Source organism: Engraulis encrasicolus, chromosome 11 (genome assembly GCF_034702125.1).
Source record: "Engraulis encrasicolus isolate BLACKSEA-1 chromosome 11, IST_EnEncr_1.0, whole genome shotgun sequence".
In the NCBI taxonomy this organism is placed as follows: domain Eukaryota; kingdom Metazoa; phylum Chordata; class Actinopteri; order Clupeiformes; family Engraulidae; genus Engraulis; species Engraulis encrasicolus.
The window spans coordinates 27,877,220-27,894,719 of record NC_085867.1 but is presented as its reverse complement, the minus strand read 5'-3'; the positions used below and the strand labels follow the sequence as shown (position 1 = coordinate 27,894,719).

The 17,500-nt window shown below is 45.8% G+C and overlaps 1 protein-coding gene across 1 annotated transcript in view; it reads right to left on the bottom strand.

The window, feature by feature from the left end:
- Positions 1 to 17,500, bottom strand: part of LOC134458179 (membrane-associated phosphatidylinositol transfer protein 2-like) — a 70,121-nt gene that overhangs the window by 22,052 nt on the left and 30,569 nt on the right. The window contains exons 5-12 of the mRNA XM_063210340.1: positions 15,106 to 15,450; positions 11,328 to 11,426; positions 10,739 to 10,843; positions 9,565 to 9,617; positions 4,485 to 4,732; positions 3,842 to 4,031; positions 2,265 to 2,384; positions 1,340 to 1,536 (exon numbers count right to left, since the gene is read on the bottom strand). Of these exons, the coding sequence (XP_063066410.1) occupies positions 1,340 to 1,536; positions 2,265 to 2,384; positions 3,842 to 4,031; positions 4,485 to 4,732; positions 9,565 to 9,617; positions 10,739 to 10,843; positions 11,328 to 11,426; positions 15,106 to 15,450 (1,357 nt within the window). The remainder of the gene's footprint in view (positions 1 to 1,339; positions 1,537 to 2,264; positions 2,385 to 3,841; positions 4,032 to 4,484; positions 4,733 to 9,564; positions 9,618 to 10,738; positions 10,844 to 11,327; positions 11,427 to 15,105; positions 15,451 to 17,500) is intronic.

Genomic DNA, 17,500 nt, shown 5'->3' with positions numbered 1-17,500 from the left:
AATGAAAACTTTTTGGAACTGAAGTTTTGATATGTGCATTAAACAAGGGCCAAAACCAATCAATTTAAGAATATCCTTATACTTTTTTAAACACTATCTTAGAAGGAGCCCAGTCTGTTTTTAAACTGTAGTTCTAGAGCAGGAGCGTCAATGTTACTCTGTTGTCACACTCTACACCTAACCAATCTGTCAATTAGTGCCTTGCCTCACTTTATTATCACTTTCATGCCGTGATTCAATGATTGCCAGCACCTGCCCAATGCCTGATTACTCTGGTCACATGGTTCATTTTCCCCACTATATAAACCTGGACTGTCACACTGCTTTGGTTGCTTGTCTGAATGGCACAGCATAGCGCCTGACTCACTGGCGCTCACTGGTACTGGCAATCAATTGATTAGCCGACTAGATGAGTGGTTGGTTTGTTGACAAGGTGGCTGACAGCATAGTGCCAGTTGACCAGCTAGCTGCCTAGCAGGTTGACTGACAGCCTGTCCGCCTGGTCAGTTGACTGGCTTGCTGCCTTGCTTGTTGACTGGCCGGCTGCCTGTCCGGTTGACTGGCTGCCTGGCTGGTTTAGCCAGGCAGCCAGTCAACCAGCCAGTGAATCGGACAGGCAGCTGGCCAGTCAACCAGCCAGTCTGTCAAGGCCAGTTGGCTACCTGGCCAGTTAACTGGTTGGCTGCCTGACAGGTTAACTGGTTGGGTTGTTTCATCTTTTGAGAGCCATCTTGTAGCATAGCATGTTTTATGGTGTTTTTTGCATAATATTAAATTTAGACCACTTGATTGGTTTGACAAATGCATTTCCATACAGTCCTTTTTGTGACTGCTTTTGAATTCCCCTTTGAGATGACTTGATAAATGAAAGTCCTCTTGAGGAAACTATCACTGTCACTGTGACAACACTATGCTGAGTGATTTATTATTTGTGCCTCACCCATGCAAGGCTGAACTTGTAGAAGTATATGCTTAGAGCAGAGTGGCATTATGGTACCATGCTATCTCAGTAATGGTGGAGGATGGGGACGATACCATGTCGAAGGCATCTCAGACATGGAGGCGGGCAGCGGTGGTGGAGGCGGGCGGATGAGGGGGCAGGACATATGCCATGGTCAGAGTAGTTTTGAAAACGGACCAGTGTTGTAATTTTAAACGACTTGCTGGCAACTGTTTTTTTTCTGCAATTTGTTGTAAATTTAAAACAATTTGCTGGCAATTATTCCCCATCAATTAGCTGTAAATTTCAGTTTGAAATCTTTTACAGTGTGCGTGTGTGTGTTTGTGTGCGTGTGTGTGCGTGTGTCTGTGTGTGTGTTTGTGTGTATGCGTGCATTACCTTGACAGAAAGGCCTGGTGTTGTTTGATGGTGTCCAGCTCGTAGGTGGACGAGTCGCTGCGTTTCCTTGGCAACTGTTTCCGTGGTTCCTCGGGCCCGCCGCATCGTGGGATATCGATGTTGCTGCGGCTCAGGTGGCGACTGCCCTCCAGACCAGAGTTATTCACCAGCAGAGCAGGGGACAACAGATCATGGTCCTACACAGGGATATGAACACTACATTAGTGTGTGTGTGTGCGTGTGTGCACGTTTGTGTCTGACTGTAGGACATGTTAAAAAGCTGTACAATCTCGTCTGGACTGCACAGACAAGGGACGGCGAACGCGGCAAGAGATTCAACCGTTAACGTTCGATCAGGGAGAGCAACCAACCAAAGGTAGTGAAAAATGTAAGCATTCCATTGGTTGGTCCCTGCTGACACTGTACCGCGTCATAGCTCTTTACATGTCTTTCGCTAAAGTTCAACTCTGTTGATGCCATTGACGCCTTCACCGCTAAAGCCACTTCTGCAGTTTTCACCGCTTCTGCCGCTTGTACTTCCAAACAAAGTCAATTACTTCCTACAGTGTGTGTGTGTGTGTGTGTGTGTGTGTGTGTGTGTGTGTGTGTGTGTGTGTGTGTGTGTGTGTGTGTGTGTGTGTGTGTGTGTGTGTGTGTGTGTACAGTACAGTTCACCTGTACGCTGACGATGCTGTGTGTGTGTGTGTGTGTGTGTGTGTGTGTGTGTGTGTGTGTGTGTGTGTGTGTGTGTGTGTGTGTGTCTGTGTGTGTGTGTGTGCGTGTACAGTAAAGCTCACCTGTACGCTGACGATGCTGTGTGTGTAAGTGTGTGTGTGTGTGTGTGTGTGTGTGTGTGTGTGTGTGTGTGTGTGTGTGTGTGTGTGTGTGTGTGTGTGTGTGTGTGTGTGTGTGTGTGTGTGCTCACCTGTACGCTGACGATGCTGGTTCTCCTGCTGCTGCTTTGACTCTCACACACACTGAAGTTACTGCTGCACAGCGCATCGAACCCCAGGATACCCCCCACACAGTCACCTATCAAACACACCTAGAGACACAGAGACACAGACACAGACACAGACACAGACACAGACACACACACACACACACACACACACACACACACTGAAGTTACTGTTGCAGAAGGCATCTAACCCAAAGATACCCAGAGTCACTTATCACACACAATTAGAGAGAGAGAGAGAGAGAGAGAGAGAGAGAGAGAGAGAGAGAGAGAGAGAGAGAGAGAGAGAGAGAGAGAGATAAATACATTTAACAATCTGTTACAGTTTTTCTCGATTGCCTACACACAATTTTCGGAATCGGTCTTCGAATTCTCAAAACTCTACACACAAATCTCCGAACCTCACACACAACGGGCCAAACTCTTCACTACCTCTGAAAAATGCACGTCTTGTCTCAAAACAATGTACTCTCTTCTAAAAACCTAATTTTGTCGTCAAATGACACACACAGACAGTCACTACAATACACATTTGCAGACCCATTAAAACACTGTTGGGCACAGGGTAAAACTAATTTCTCCCAGTAACTTGGGCTTTTTTTGTTCTGGATTGCATGGATACTGTGACATAAGTTGGAAAAACTTCATTCCCACAACACACAAACAGAAACAGAAAGATTTTTATGTCTTTTTCACAAAAAACAACACAAAGATAAACCCCACTGCCTATTTGGCAGTACAAAAAAAACATTACATTACTGTATAGCCTATTGCTATGAAAAAAAAACCCTCTATACTCAACTTGAAACACAGTAGAAACTTATTTTCTTCAGTGTTCTACTTACTAAAGAGGGTATTTTTCTGTAGTAAAATACTGAAATATTGTTTTTAGACTCGGAGTACACAGACGTGTATATATTTTACATATTTTTAAAAATATTTAAAAATTGCACTAATGTATTGTAAAATATTGGGTAACCACATGAAAGTTATGTCTTGTATAACATATTTTTGAGTTCATATTTTTGAGTTCAAAAACTAAACAAATGGGTTTTCTCCTTGCATCCACTCATTTTTCATCAATATGACATGCAATGTGTGTCCTTATGGGGTGATGATTTCAGATTGTAAACCGGTATGAAGAGAGTTTGCCCATGTGATGAGGAAGTGAACATAGTATTACAGTTGATATAGTGTTGTGAATGACAGTGTGTTCCATGAGAAACCCAGTGTTTTTCTTTATGAAAATTGAGTGTAATCCAGAGAATTGTGTGTAATGGTGTGAAAAGAGTGTGTTTTAAAACTGGAATTTGAGTGTTAAGTAGGAATTGTGTTTAGTGTTCAGTGACATTGGTTAGGGGAGTTGGGAAATGGGTGAGATGTTCCGAGAATTGTGTGTGAAGTACCAGAACTTGTGTGGAGGCAATCGAGAAAAACTGTAACTGAGAACACCAGGGAAACGATTCTGTTTGCCTTGTAATATTTACTGACGTGTCCATAATATTTACACACCAGTTGCTAGCGCCGAGTGCTGTACTGACCTGTCCGTTGAAGGACGCCCCCTCTGGAGACCTGAGGAAGTCGCTGTAGACCTGGTTGGCACGGGCGATCACCGTAGCAACCGCCTCCTGGTACTGCGGTGCGGAGGTTGCTAGGAGAGGCAGGGCGGCCAGAGGGATGTGGTCCTGGCTGTTGGACAGGCAGCTCTCGTCATAACTATAGGGACTTAACCTGCAGAGAGGAGAGAGGAGCAGGAACACATTACACACACACACACACACACACACACAGACACAGAGACACACACACACACACACACACACACAGACACAGAGACACACACACACACACACACACACACACACACACACACACACACACACACACACACACACACACACACACACACACACACACACACACACACACACACACACACACACACACACACACACACACACACACACACACACACACACACACACACACACAGAGCCCTTATCATAACTATAGGGACTTAACCTGGAGGAGAGAGGAGAGGTACACACAGACACACAGACACACAGACACACACACCCACACCCACACCCACGCAAACACACCATGACACACACCCACCCAACCATCCACCCACACACACACGCAAACACACACACACACACAGACACACAGAAACACCCGTACCGTGACACTAGCGAGTATGCTTCTGCACAGACGGGCGGGCATGGCACCAGGCGCAGCGCCAGTCTGCCCAGGGCGGTGGGGTAGTGCACCCTCATGACGGTCTCGAAGGCGGTGGCCAGCGTGTTGAGGTCGCCCTGCTTGCTGCTGTGGTCGCCGGCCCCCGTGTCCAGGATGTTGCCGCCGTGCAGAACCAGCACCAGCACGTGGATCTTAGACGGTTGCAGACACTGCTGAGACATCGAACAGTCCTGCAGGAGGGGCAGAAAGAGAGGGAGGGGGTGGAGGGGGGGACAGAAGAGAAGAGGAGAGGAGAGGAGAGGAGAGGAGAGAAGAGAAGAGAAGAGAAGAGAAGAGAAGAGAAGAGAAGAGAAGAGAAGAGAAGAGAAGAGAAGAGAAGAGAAGAGGAGAGGAAAGGAGAGAGGAGAAGAGAAGAGAGGAGAAGAGAAGAGAGGAGAAGAGAAGAGAAGAGAAGAAAGGAGAGGAAAAGAGGAGAGAAGAGAAAGGGAGAGAAGAGAAGAGAAGAGAAAGGGAGAGAAGAGAAGAGAAGAGAAGAGAAGAGAAGAGAAGAGAAGAGAAGAGAAGAGAAGAGAAGAGGAGAGGAGAGTAGAGTAGAGTAGAGTAGAGTAGAGGAGAGAAGAGAAGAGAAGAGAAGAGAAGAGAAGAGAAGAGAAGAGAAGAGAAGAGAAGAGAAGAGAAGAGAAGAGAAGAGAAAGCGAGAGAAGAGAAGAGAAAAGAAGAGAAAGGGAGTAAAGAGAAGAGAAGACAGGAGAAGAGAAGAGACGAGAAGAGAAGAGAAGAGAAGAGAAGAGAAGAGAAGAGAAGAGAAGAGAAGAGAAGAGAAGAGGAGAGGAGAGGAGAGGAGAGGAGAGGAGAGGAGAGGAGAGAGGAGAAGAGAACAGGGGAAGGGAGAGCGAGAGAGAGAAAAGAGGGAGAGATAGACACAGACACACAGAGACAAAAAGGGAAGGGAGTAGGAAGAGAGACAGGGGGAGAGATAGAGAGAGTTTTACTTGTATTGCAGTCAGCAGAGAAATGGTTTCAGCACCATGGACAGCAGCACCAGGACAGGCGCAGCAAAACTAAGGGGAGTTTTACAGCACTCCACTTCACATCATGCTCCAACTCCCCTTACCCATTATAAATCGAACACATCTACTGGCCTATTGCTCAAATAACACAATATACTGAAACTATATTGAATAAACCCATTCACAGTACAATACATCAAAACTGGGGTATAAACCCACTCACAACATTTGGACGTATTTGGAAGTAAGTAATAAGTATAAGTATTTGGAAACAGGTGGTTAAGGTGTATCTCTATCAGAGTTGTCAAAAGTAAAAGTTAAAGGGGGATGCCACTATTTTGGGGCTTAATACAGTTAAAATCATTGGCCAGGGTTTATAACGGTGGTAAAGTGTCTTATTTTTCATGTAAGCCGTTGTCTTGCTTTAAGACAAGTTAAAAGAGGGAGCATGTCGCTAAGCTAGTGAAAGTCAATGGATCCGAATACGCCCTCTTTTAACTTGTCTAAAAGCAAGACAACACTTAACATGAACAATAAGACACTTTAGCACCTTTATAAACTCCAGCCAACGATTTTAACTGTATTAAGCCCCAAAATAGTGGCATACCCCTTTAAAGTAAAAAAAGGAAACACAGCTTCCTTTCAACACGGGTAACTTATCGGAGCAACCAGAAGACCTTTGTACTTGTTTTATGTTCAGCGGGCTGTCTGGGTTCTTGTTAGGTTTTTGGTGTTTTTCAGTAACAACATAGTCTACCTCATTAGGTACAATGGAGTAAATGGTGTAATAAACAGCTATTTAATATTATGTACTAGTGTTGTACTTGCACCATGGACTTACTTTTTCTTTTAACGCCTCTGATCTCTAGCTAGTAGCTTACATGTAATATTTAAAAACACAGATCCTGTGCTTTCAGATGCTAGGTTCAGGAAGGCAAAAAAAGCAAAAAACAAATCTTTTTCGCAAAAAAGCTGGTCCTTCCTGAATATTTAAACAAAAACACTTCAACTTTCCTACTGACAATTCTGCTTACAGACGCCGGATTCAAGGGCAGCTTTGGAGCTCCACACATCAATGTTTGGCCAACACTCCGCAACACACCACACAGGCAACACAAAAAGCACCACTTATTACATACACACATCGGCAATCGCTAACACACACCACAAGGTAATACAAAAGGCAGCGGATTACACAGATGTCGGGCTAGGGAATGCTAAAATGTCAACACAATGACGTAAAGGGATCAAAAAATGTAAAAGACTAGCCTGATAAACCAGCCTAAATGTGAGATTGGATGTGTAATTTAATTTTGGCGTCCAGCGGGTGGTGCTGGTTTGCTAGGCTAGCAAAAGACACCACTTTGCACCGTTGCTGTTCAGAGGAATGCTAAAAACTGAACACCACACATTACACACATCAGTGGTTGCTAACAACGCACAAGTGAATACAAACATCAGCACAGTAGACAGCTGTCAGTCTAAAAACAACTCTAAAGACTGGCCACGGTGACGCAAAAAGGAGTTCGGGAGACAGCACACACACTAACCGGTAGTCTACGTTTGTACACGAGATTGTCTGCGGCAGAACACCGCCGACAACCCTTGAGGCACTAGGGTTTACCGAACACCAAGACTACCCATGATGCACGGCTCATGTGCGTGTACTCACGGAGGATGGGAGATGAATTCTGATCTGAGGGGGCGGCCGGGAGCCTTTATGGTGTTTGTGATGGTGGTGACGTTGATGATGATGGTGGTGGTGATGGTGTTTGTGGTGTCTTTGGGGTTTGGGATGCTTGACTGAGCGCTTAGCCTGAACACGAGGAGAAAAGGGACACTGAGGAGGGTGTACTGTGGCGGTGGGGAGGGAGAGTGTGGGAGTCTTTGCTCACAGTTTAGAGCAGGGGTTTCCAACCATTTGGGGCCTATTTGAAATGTTCTGCTCTTGCCCAATAAACAACACAATTCAAAAGAATAGTCAACAGCAACACTGCAACAGATATTACTTGCATTTTCAGGGCCCACTTGGAATACTTTCGCGGCCCACCAGTGCGCCCCAGCCAACAGTTTGAGAATTACTGGTCTAAAGCATCTCTTTACACTTAAGGGGCTGAGAGGGAGCTCCACTCTAGAGACCCTTTACGTCTTAGGGTCCTGAGGTCCTGTGTGTGTGTGTGTGTGTGTGTGTGTGTGTGTGTCTGTGCGTGTGTGTGTGTGTGTGTGTGTGTGTGTGTGTGTGTGTGTGTGTGTGTGTGTGTGTGTGTGTGTGTGTGTGTGTGTGTGTGTGTGTGTGTGTGTGTGTGTGTGTGTGTGTGTGTGTGTGTGTTGGGGGGGTTCTGAACCGCATGCTGCTGGAGGACCTATTGGAAAATGCGACCTAAGACAACCTAAGACAGTTTCTCTAGGACAATTCTTTGAGATAACAGCTACAGTATTATTCTGCGTCATCCATCAATCATAGATCTTACAGGGCTCTCCTCTCCCTCCAGCGTGTCCGCCTCCTCCAAGGCCCAGGGGGGTTTCCCTACCTCAAGGGCTCCCTGAGAACAAACCCCCCCACTCCCTTGGGCATAATGAGAACCTGACCTTGGACGACCTTGGAAAACCTTCACACGACTTTGAGACAGGCTTCCCCTCTCATCCTGTTTTTACAATCACACACACTCCTCCTCCCTCCACAGCTGTAATGTGTGTGTGTGTGTGTGTGTGTGTGTGTGTGTGTGTGTGTGTGTGTGTGTGTGTGTGTGTGTGTGTGTGTGTGTGTGTGTGTGTGTGTGTGTGTGTGTGTGTGTGTGTGTGTGTGATACGTCCCTCCCTCCACCACTAGTTTCAACCCTTTATGCTCTCCTGTTAATTTGGGACACTCCAACTGCTGCAGACTCATTTTAGGTCAAAATTATTTTCTGTTACACTACTTGTTTTGAAAAGTAGCCTCTTAGTGCAGATGGGCCTGTCGCTGTCACTGGGCCTATTCACTCTTGGCTGAAAACAACAATCCCACTTGTTTTTGAAAACCGACACAAGTACGAGTGCATTCATTTCTGTACTTGCCGACACAGAGTACCGAAAACGATACTTTCACCCCCAACATACCATGAAAATCAATGTACAGCTTTATTTCTTCCACCTGTTATATTTTTTTTATTGTCCACTTCCATGCAAATTTAAATGTAGGAGGTGGCACTTTTTTCCCGATGCTACTTTTAAGCCAATGGAATGGGATGAGATGTTGCGTTGTTTGTTGTACTAACAGTATTGGTAGAGTAGAGAGTAGAGTAGAGTATCGTTTATTGATCCCAGGGGGAAATTAAGGTGTCAAGTAGCATACACACATACATAAATAAAGACATTGCTCATGGTGCCAGGTATTGGCAAGTGTTTGACGAGTATGAGTATAATGAGCAAGTATCGGGGCCGATATCGATACCAGTATCGGTAACAGTGCATCCCTAATCAACTACATCATATCAATAATGATATGACCATGAAGGAGTCTTAAGCAACCGATGAAGACATTTTGGGGTTGCATTTGAATGAAATGAAAATGAGCAGGGGTTAATGACAGCATGTTGGCATAACACACAGTTTCTCGTTGACATGACACACAACAGTTTGCAGATGAGGTTGCTCATGAGTCGATTTTCAAACATAACACAAGCGTTAGTCTCCAAGTCAGCAATACACTATGCTCCAAGGCATCGTTTTTTATTGTCCCAATGGCAATGACGGACACACACATGCACACATGCACGCGCGCGCGCGCGCGTGTGTGTGTGTGTACCTTTGTTCCCCTTTCCTCACTAGTGTGTGTGTGTGTGTGTGTGTGTGTGTGTGTGTGTGTGTGTGTGTGTGTGTGTGTGTGTGTGTGTGTGTGTGTGTGTGTGTGTGTGAGAGAGAGAGCTTTAGTCCCCCTGTCCTCACTAGGGTGTGTGTGTGTGTGTGTGTGTGTGTGTGTGTGTGTGTGTGTGTGTGTGTGTGTGTGTGTGTGTGTGTGTGTGTGTGTGTGTGTGTGTGTGTGTGTGTGTGTGTGTGTGTGTGTGTGTGTGTACCTTAGTTCCCCTGTCCTCACTGGGCGGCTCCAGGTCTGTTCCCAGCTCCTCACCTGCACAGCGTGAAGGGACAGATGCAAGTCTTAGTAAAAACACTGTTAGAAGAATTGTAATTGCCACTTTCATTTTTTATTATCATCAGCAAGAAAAGTCTCGTGCAGTTCTGCAAAAGTCACAAGTTCAGAAGAAAGTTCAATAGTTCAGACAGAGGAAGTCCATTCAGAATGCTGACTAAACTGAAAATAAGAAATGCTTTGAGGAGCTTGAGACCAGACAGCACATCACAAAATAGGAAGTGTTGTGATTTTACAATTGTCAATTATGAAAAAAAAAAACGGTCTTTTGCTTGACTACTGTAGGTGAGAGGTTCGCTGTTAGACAGAACTTGCTCTCTGAAAAGCGCTCCGCTCTTCCTCTTCTTGTAATGGTCAAAATGGCCAAACTTCTCAGCATCTTCCATTCTTAACGGTTTGAAACACTTGTGAGGCTTCGAGCCTCGTCTTGTGAGTGTATGACTTCAAAGCTGTGGCACTCCAGAGGGCACACCTTGGTCCTGACAGAAGTAACAGCACAGCCCACTAATACTAGAGAGAAGTAGGGCTGGGTATCACAGCCATGTTCTTGGATCGATTCGATTTCAATTCTTAGGGCTTTAAATCGATTAATCACGATTCAATTTGATTTGATTCGACTCAATCCAAATCGATTCAATCCGTTCCCCTCTTGGTGCCAGGAGTTACCCAAAAAGATGCTGTAGGTTGAGTTGTGGCTTGACAGTGTTAACAGATTGCTCATTTTTAATTGGTAGGCCTAGGCCTAATTGACTAATACCTACTGGGTATTTTCCATGGACCTAAATTAAACAAAAAGAACAACAAAAAAAAAGAACAAAAATCTATCTTGTGCCCTGTGAATCGATTATTGTGAATTTTAAATGAAATCGATTCAAAATCGATTAATCGATTTTTTTTTACCTAGCCCTAGAGAGAAGACAGGGCGATGATTCTTACTATCCCTGTTAATTTCGTATACACTGCCTGTGTGAAAACTCTTCGTACAAAACCTGAGTATGTGTTTGTGTGTGTGTGTGTGTGTGTGTGTGTGTGTGTGTGTGTGTGTGTGAATGCTGCATGCACAGCCAGAGTACGAGTGTGTTGCTGTAGTGCATACACACCCTGAGACTCGTCAGCATCAGTGCTCTCAATTTTGTCCATCAGGTCATTGGAGTTCCACTTGGTGATCTCCTTTACGAAGATCTCCTCGTTATCAGAGAAGCCCTCTACGGGAGGCAGAGACAGACAGCACAGCACAGCACAGGAGAGGAGAGACATTACATTTTCTTGTTCATTACATTGCACTTAGCTGACCCTTTCATTAATTCAAAATTCTAACTTTGTCTATATTTGGCAGCCTGTCCTCACACTAGTGGAAAATCTGGACTCTAATGACCTTGCAATAATGTACATTTTACGACGGTCCTCCTTTTGTCATTGTTTGTATGTTTTTTTTTTCTTTTTTTCTTTTTTATGTCAATTATTATTATTGTTGTTGTTAATCTATCTAAATGTACCTGTAGCAATACCAAATCTCATTTTATACAAAACAGCACTGTGAATTTGCAATTTTGTACTTCAGTCATCTTTGTTATTGCTCTTTTACTTTGGAACTGTGGTGCAATGGGGGTGGATAGGTTGAATAATGTTGTGTGTTTGTATGTACCCAACACAAAAAAAAAGACTTAAGATAAAAAAGGTGCTTTTTACCATGGGCATCGAAGAACTCGTCGTCCGTGCTGTCGTCAGAGTCGCGGGCGATACTCTGCATACGCCACTCAGATATACTGTGTCGAGACGGGCTACCAGCTGCAGAGGAAGGAGAGAGGGATGAGAGAGAAATGACAAAAGTGGGGGGGGAGAGAAGGAGGGAGCAAGGGGGGTGAGAGGAGATGGGGTTAGAGGAGAGGAAAGGAGGGGGAGAGGGATGAGAGGAGGGAAGGGAGGGGATGAGAGGAGAGAGGAGGGTGAATGTAGAGAGGGGGAGAGGGAGAGAGGGGTGGATGGATGTAGAGTGAGGGGAGAGAGGGATGAGAGGAGAGAGAGAGGGGGAGGCAGAGAAAGAGAGAGATGAAGGAACAGAAGGATGGAAAAGGTAGAAGGGGATGAAGAGATAAGAGACATAGAAAGAGAGATGATGAGAGAGGAGAGGATCAGAAGAAGAACGAGAGGAGGAAGGAGATAGAGAGAGGTAGAGAGAGAGGAATGAGGGGATGAAGAGGTGGTTATAGGGAGAGATGGAGAGGGGAATGAGGTGAAGGCAGAGAGAAAGAAACTCAGATAAGTTATGGCTATGAGTGTGTGTGTGTGTGTGTGTGTGTGTGTGTGTGTGTGTGTGTGTGTGTGTGTGTGTGTGTGTGTGTGTGTGTGTGTGTGTGTGTGTGTGTGTGTGTGTGTGTGTGTGTGTGTGTGTGTGTGTGTGTTTAACTGTTTTAATATCGCTTCTCCAATATAGGGCATCCTGATGATGGCTTGAAGTTAGTGCTGTGTGTGTGTGTGTGTGTGTGTGTGTGTGTGTGTGGGTGTGTGTGTGTATGTGTGTGTGTGTGTGTGTGTGTGTGTGTGTGTGTGTGTGTGTGTGTGTGTGTGTGTGTGTGTGTGTGTGTGTGTGTGTGTGTGTGTGTGTCTTCAAGTTAGTGCTACTGGCACGGGCCGTGAGGCATGATGTCTCCTAGAGGGAGTCTACTGGTGATGTACTGCTCTTCTCTGTATCCATATACAGTTCCTGAGCCTCCCTGGTGTGTGTGTGTGTGTGTGTGTGTGTGTGTGTGTGTGTGTGTGTGTGTGTGTGTGTGTGTGTGTGTGTGTGTGTGTGTGTGTGTGTGTGTGTGTGTGTGTGTGTGTGTGTGTGTGTGGTGATGTACTGCTCTGCCCTGTAGACACTAAATGGATTTTGGCATCAGCATTTGCCAATACGGTTTTCTCGCTCTGTAATTTTGCTGTTAAACCACTTTGAGTAAACTGTCGATGGGCAAATCCCAAAACTCCCAAAGAAATGAAATGCAGCATCGTTTATCTCTCTCTCTCTCTCTCTCTCTCTCTCTCTCTCTCTCTCTCTCTCTCTCTCTCTCTCTCTCTCTTGTTTGGGGAAGAATATATTGTGAAATGAAATGCAGCATCGTTCATCTCTCTCTCTCTCTCTCTCTCTCACTCTCTCACTCTCTCACTCTCTCACTCTCTCTCTCTCTCTCTCTCTCTCTCTCTCTCTCTCTCTCTCTCTCCTCTCTTGTTTGGGGAAGAATATATTGTGGAGACAGACGGCCGGCTCCCGACAGAAGGGCAGGGCAGGGCAGGGCGGCAGTGGAAAGTTTATATTTCATTACAACGGAGCACTTCAATCAGTGGCGGAGCAATTGTCCACAGGGCCCCAGGGCAAGACACTTGTATGTAGGACCCTCCATACGCCTTGCTAAGGTCAGAATAGGGCCCTCAAGTAGCCTGGTAAACCAGCGCCACCTTAGGCTGGTTTATCAGGCTAGCCCTCAAGACCAATACAGGAGGGCCCCGGGCCCCGGGGCCAATGCCATGCTTGCCCTCCCTATAGCTCGGCCCCTGACCTTAATGGGGATGTGATGGCTATGAGGCCCAGACAGAGTGGGAGGGAAGGAGGAAGCAGCTTTAAACAGGGTGGAGATGAAGAGGCTGCTGATGTTGATGCTGATGTAGAGAGAGAATAATATCATGCTTTAGCAGTTAAAGGGGCTCCAGGTAGGATTAAAAGTTTAATTAATCACGGTCCCGAGTCAGCCGACGCTTATGCGAGTCTTAAGTAAGTGATCACTTCCACGGTCCGCTATCAGAAAACCCCACATGCAACTTTTGACAGTGTCGGACCGAACGAGTGTCGTGATAAACAGTTTTCATTTGAAACATCGCTTTACATACCGTATTCAGATTTGTATCAACTGCTGGCATTCCGGGATGAAAAACAGTCTCACAGCGAGTTTATTTGAACAGCATTTTTTCATTACGGTGTAGATTTTGAGACAGGCATGCCACGGGCACCACGCAAATGATGTCATCCTACCTTTAAAGGGACACTGTGTGAGTAGTTTATTTCCAGAATTCATGCTGCCCATTCACTAATGTTACCTTTTTCATGAATACTGACCACCACCATCAAATTCTAAGTATTCATTATGACTGGAAAAATTGCACTTTTCATACATGAAAAGGGGGATCTTCTCCATGGTCCGCCATTTTGAATATCCAAAAATAGCCATTTTTAGCTGCAAAAATGACTCAACATGGACCGTACTAGAAAATATTTGTTTATTACTGAGTTAACTTTCATGTAAAGATCAAATTTGGCAATAGGAAGCCCAGTTTCAATGAGCAGCATAGTTGCAGTACCTTTTTTGTCCATTTCCTGCACAGTGTTCCTTTAAACAGAATAAGATGGTGCTACTGTAACTCAGGCCAACTAGCAGAGTGGGGTGTGGAACGTTAGTAAACCTTCCTCCTGAAGCCTCATATTAAAGACTGATCCTTTAACTCAGCGGTATCGTGCTGTGCCTGACCATGCCCGAACTGGACTGTTGACAGTTTTGACAGTTTGAGCCCAGAGTGGCGGACTACGCAGGAACACCTCAGTTACATACACTGGTGCTATTGACTTGGGATGGGAGAGAGGTTTAGGGGGGGAGTGTAAAGGAGGCCAACAACCAGAGTGTGGTATGGAACATTAGTAAACCTCCCTTGTACAGTATGGGTAGCGCTGAGCTACTGGACTGGTCCTTTAGCTCAGCGGTATAGTGCTATGCCTCCCATGGCCGATCAGGAGCGTTGGCTAGGAGGTGGCAGGTTCGAGCCTCGAGTGGAGGATTGCGCAGGAACACCTCATTACACTACTAAGGGATGATGACGTTTTAGTGACAAACAGCCAGTAGTAGAACACATGAAAACAATGAGGGAGAATAAGGCAACGCTGTAGGTACACAGTCTGTAAGACAATCAACATCCTCAATCCCGATATACAGTACAGTGGCTATACACATGCGTGTGTGTGTGTGTGTGTGTGTATGTGTGTGTGTGTGTGTGTGTGTGTGTGTGTGTGTGTGTGTGTGTGTGTGTGTGTGTGTGTGTGGCTTCAAGTTAGTGCTATTGGTGCTACTGGCATGGGCCGCGAGGCGTGATGTCTCCTAGAGGGAGTCTACTGGTGATGTACTGCTCTACCCTGTATATCCATATACAATTCTTGAGGCTCCCTGGTGTGTGTGTGTGTGTGTGTGTGTGTGTGTGTGTGTGTGTGTGTGTGTGTGTGTGTGTGTGTGTGTGTGTGTGTGTGTGTGTGTGTGTGTGAGTGAGTGCGTGCATACGTGCATGTGTGCGTGCGTAAGTGTGTGTGCGTGTGTGTGTGTGTGTGCGTGCGTGCGTAAGTGTGTGTGCGTGTGTGTGTGCGCGCGTGCGTAAGTGTGTGTGTGTGTGTGTGTGCGTGCATAAGTGTGTGTGTGTGTGTGTAAGTGTGTGTGTGCGTGTGTGTACCCACCTCCCCTCTTGGATGACTTGGATGATCTTGACGAGGTGGACCACTGCTTAGTCAGCTCCCCTTTGGCCTGCAGAGTGTCGGTCGAGCCCCGCACATCCCCCGAATCGGCCGCGCTGATTGGCTGCTTGTCCTCGCCGCTGATGGGCTGTTGGCTGTCGGGCGTGTGGGCGTCGGCCTTGTTGTCCCCGCCCCCCTCCTCGTTGCAGCTGTACTGCGCCATCTTGGCAGCTAACGCTAGCTGCGTCTCCAGCTCCAGCTGACGGATGTCCTCGATGGTCAGACCGTACCACTCGTCCTGCCAGCACCAGGCCTGCCTGTGGGCACGCACCATCACCTTACGAAGACCTACACACACGCACACACACACACACACATGCACACAAATGCACACACATACACACACAGGTACAAACACACACACACACACACACACACACACACACACACACACACACACACACACACACTGGTTACTGCATGGTCAGACTGTACTACTCGTCCTGCCAGCACCAGGCCTGCCTGTGGGCACGCACCATCACCTTACGAAGACCTACACACACACACACACACACACACATGCACACAAATGCACACACACACACACAGGCACACACACACATACACACACAGGCACACACACACACAGTATGCACACACATACAGTACACACACACACACGCACACACACTGGTTACTGCATGGTCAGACCGTACCACTCGTCTTGCCAGCACCAGGCCTGTCTGTGGACACGCACCATCACCTTACAAAGACCTACACACACGCGCGCACACACACACACACACACACACACACACACACACACACACACACACACACACACACACACACACACACACACACACACACACACACACACACACACACACACACACACACACACACACACACAAACAGGCACACACACACACATGCGTGCACACACATACAGTACACACAGAGGTACAGACACACACACACACACACTGGTTATTGCATGGTCAGACCGTACCACTCGTCCTGCCAGCACCAGGCCTGCCTACACAGAAACACACACAACACAACAACAGTTTGTGTGTGCGTGTGTGTGCATGCGTGTGTGAGTACGTGCATGCGTTTGGGAGGGCGGGCGTGGATGTGTGTGTATTTGTGTGTGTAATGTGTGTGTGTGTTCTCAGGAGAGAGAGAGCAGAGCTCCAGGTAGGCCCTTCCTCATGTCTCAGGAGGCTTCCCCACCCGCAAACTAACTAATAAGGCTCATTAACACCAGACATTATAATCAATTACAACCCGCACTGAGACCCACCTCAGACACAAACTGTGCAAACACACACACACACACACACACACACACACACACACACACACACACACACACACACACACACACACACACACACACACACACACACACACACACACACACACCCTTCACACCTCAAAGCAGCCTGTAAACACACTCTGATGTAAACAAACAATATATAAATATATATGATGTATACAAACAATATATAAATATATACAGTATGACGTAAACAAACAATATATAAACATATATTATGATTGTGCAGCCATATTATGATGCATATGAACAATGACACATTTTCTAACCATAATGCATCAAACTGGCAAAGTGCGCATGCTCGCTGCCTAGCAAAAGCAGCACTGCTTCATCACGATCGTGCCCAATGACGGTGCCCGATTAGGATTATTATTATCCTGTTATCCTCATTTTTAGCCCATGAAACAAATACTCTGATCCCTCCTCCTCTAGTGAACTGAGACTGGTTATGGTATATACTATTGGTATAGTATATTGTAGTAGAGTATAGTATAGTATAGTATAGTATAGTATAGTATAGTATATTGTAGTAGTACAGTATAGTACAGTACAGCACAGTATAGTAACATAGTATAGTATAGTGTAGTAAAGTAGAATAGTATAGTATAGTATAGTATAGTATAGTATAGTATAGTATAGTATAGTATAGTATAGCTTAGTATAGTCAGAGATTCTTTAAGTATATAGAGATATGCCAATGTAATAGGTTGCTATGAGCACCTACAGTAACATGACCAGGTTGGTTCCGGTCTGCCTAAAGGGGCGTGTCATAATACTCCTAGCATTGAATAGAACAGTCCTTAGGTCTGCCTAAGTCTGCCTAAAGGGGGATTTCCCCCCCTCCCCCTTGCAATAATAGAACCCGGAAACAATGGGCCAATGGAACCTCTCTCTCTCTACTCTCTCTGGTATAGTATAGTATATTGCAGTAGTACAGTATAGTAGCCTACAGTACAGCACAGTATAGTAACATACCTCTAATATAGTATAGTATAGTATAGTATAGTATAGTATAGTATGGTATAGTATAGTATAGTATAGTATGGTATAGCGTGT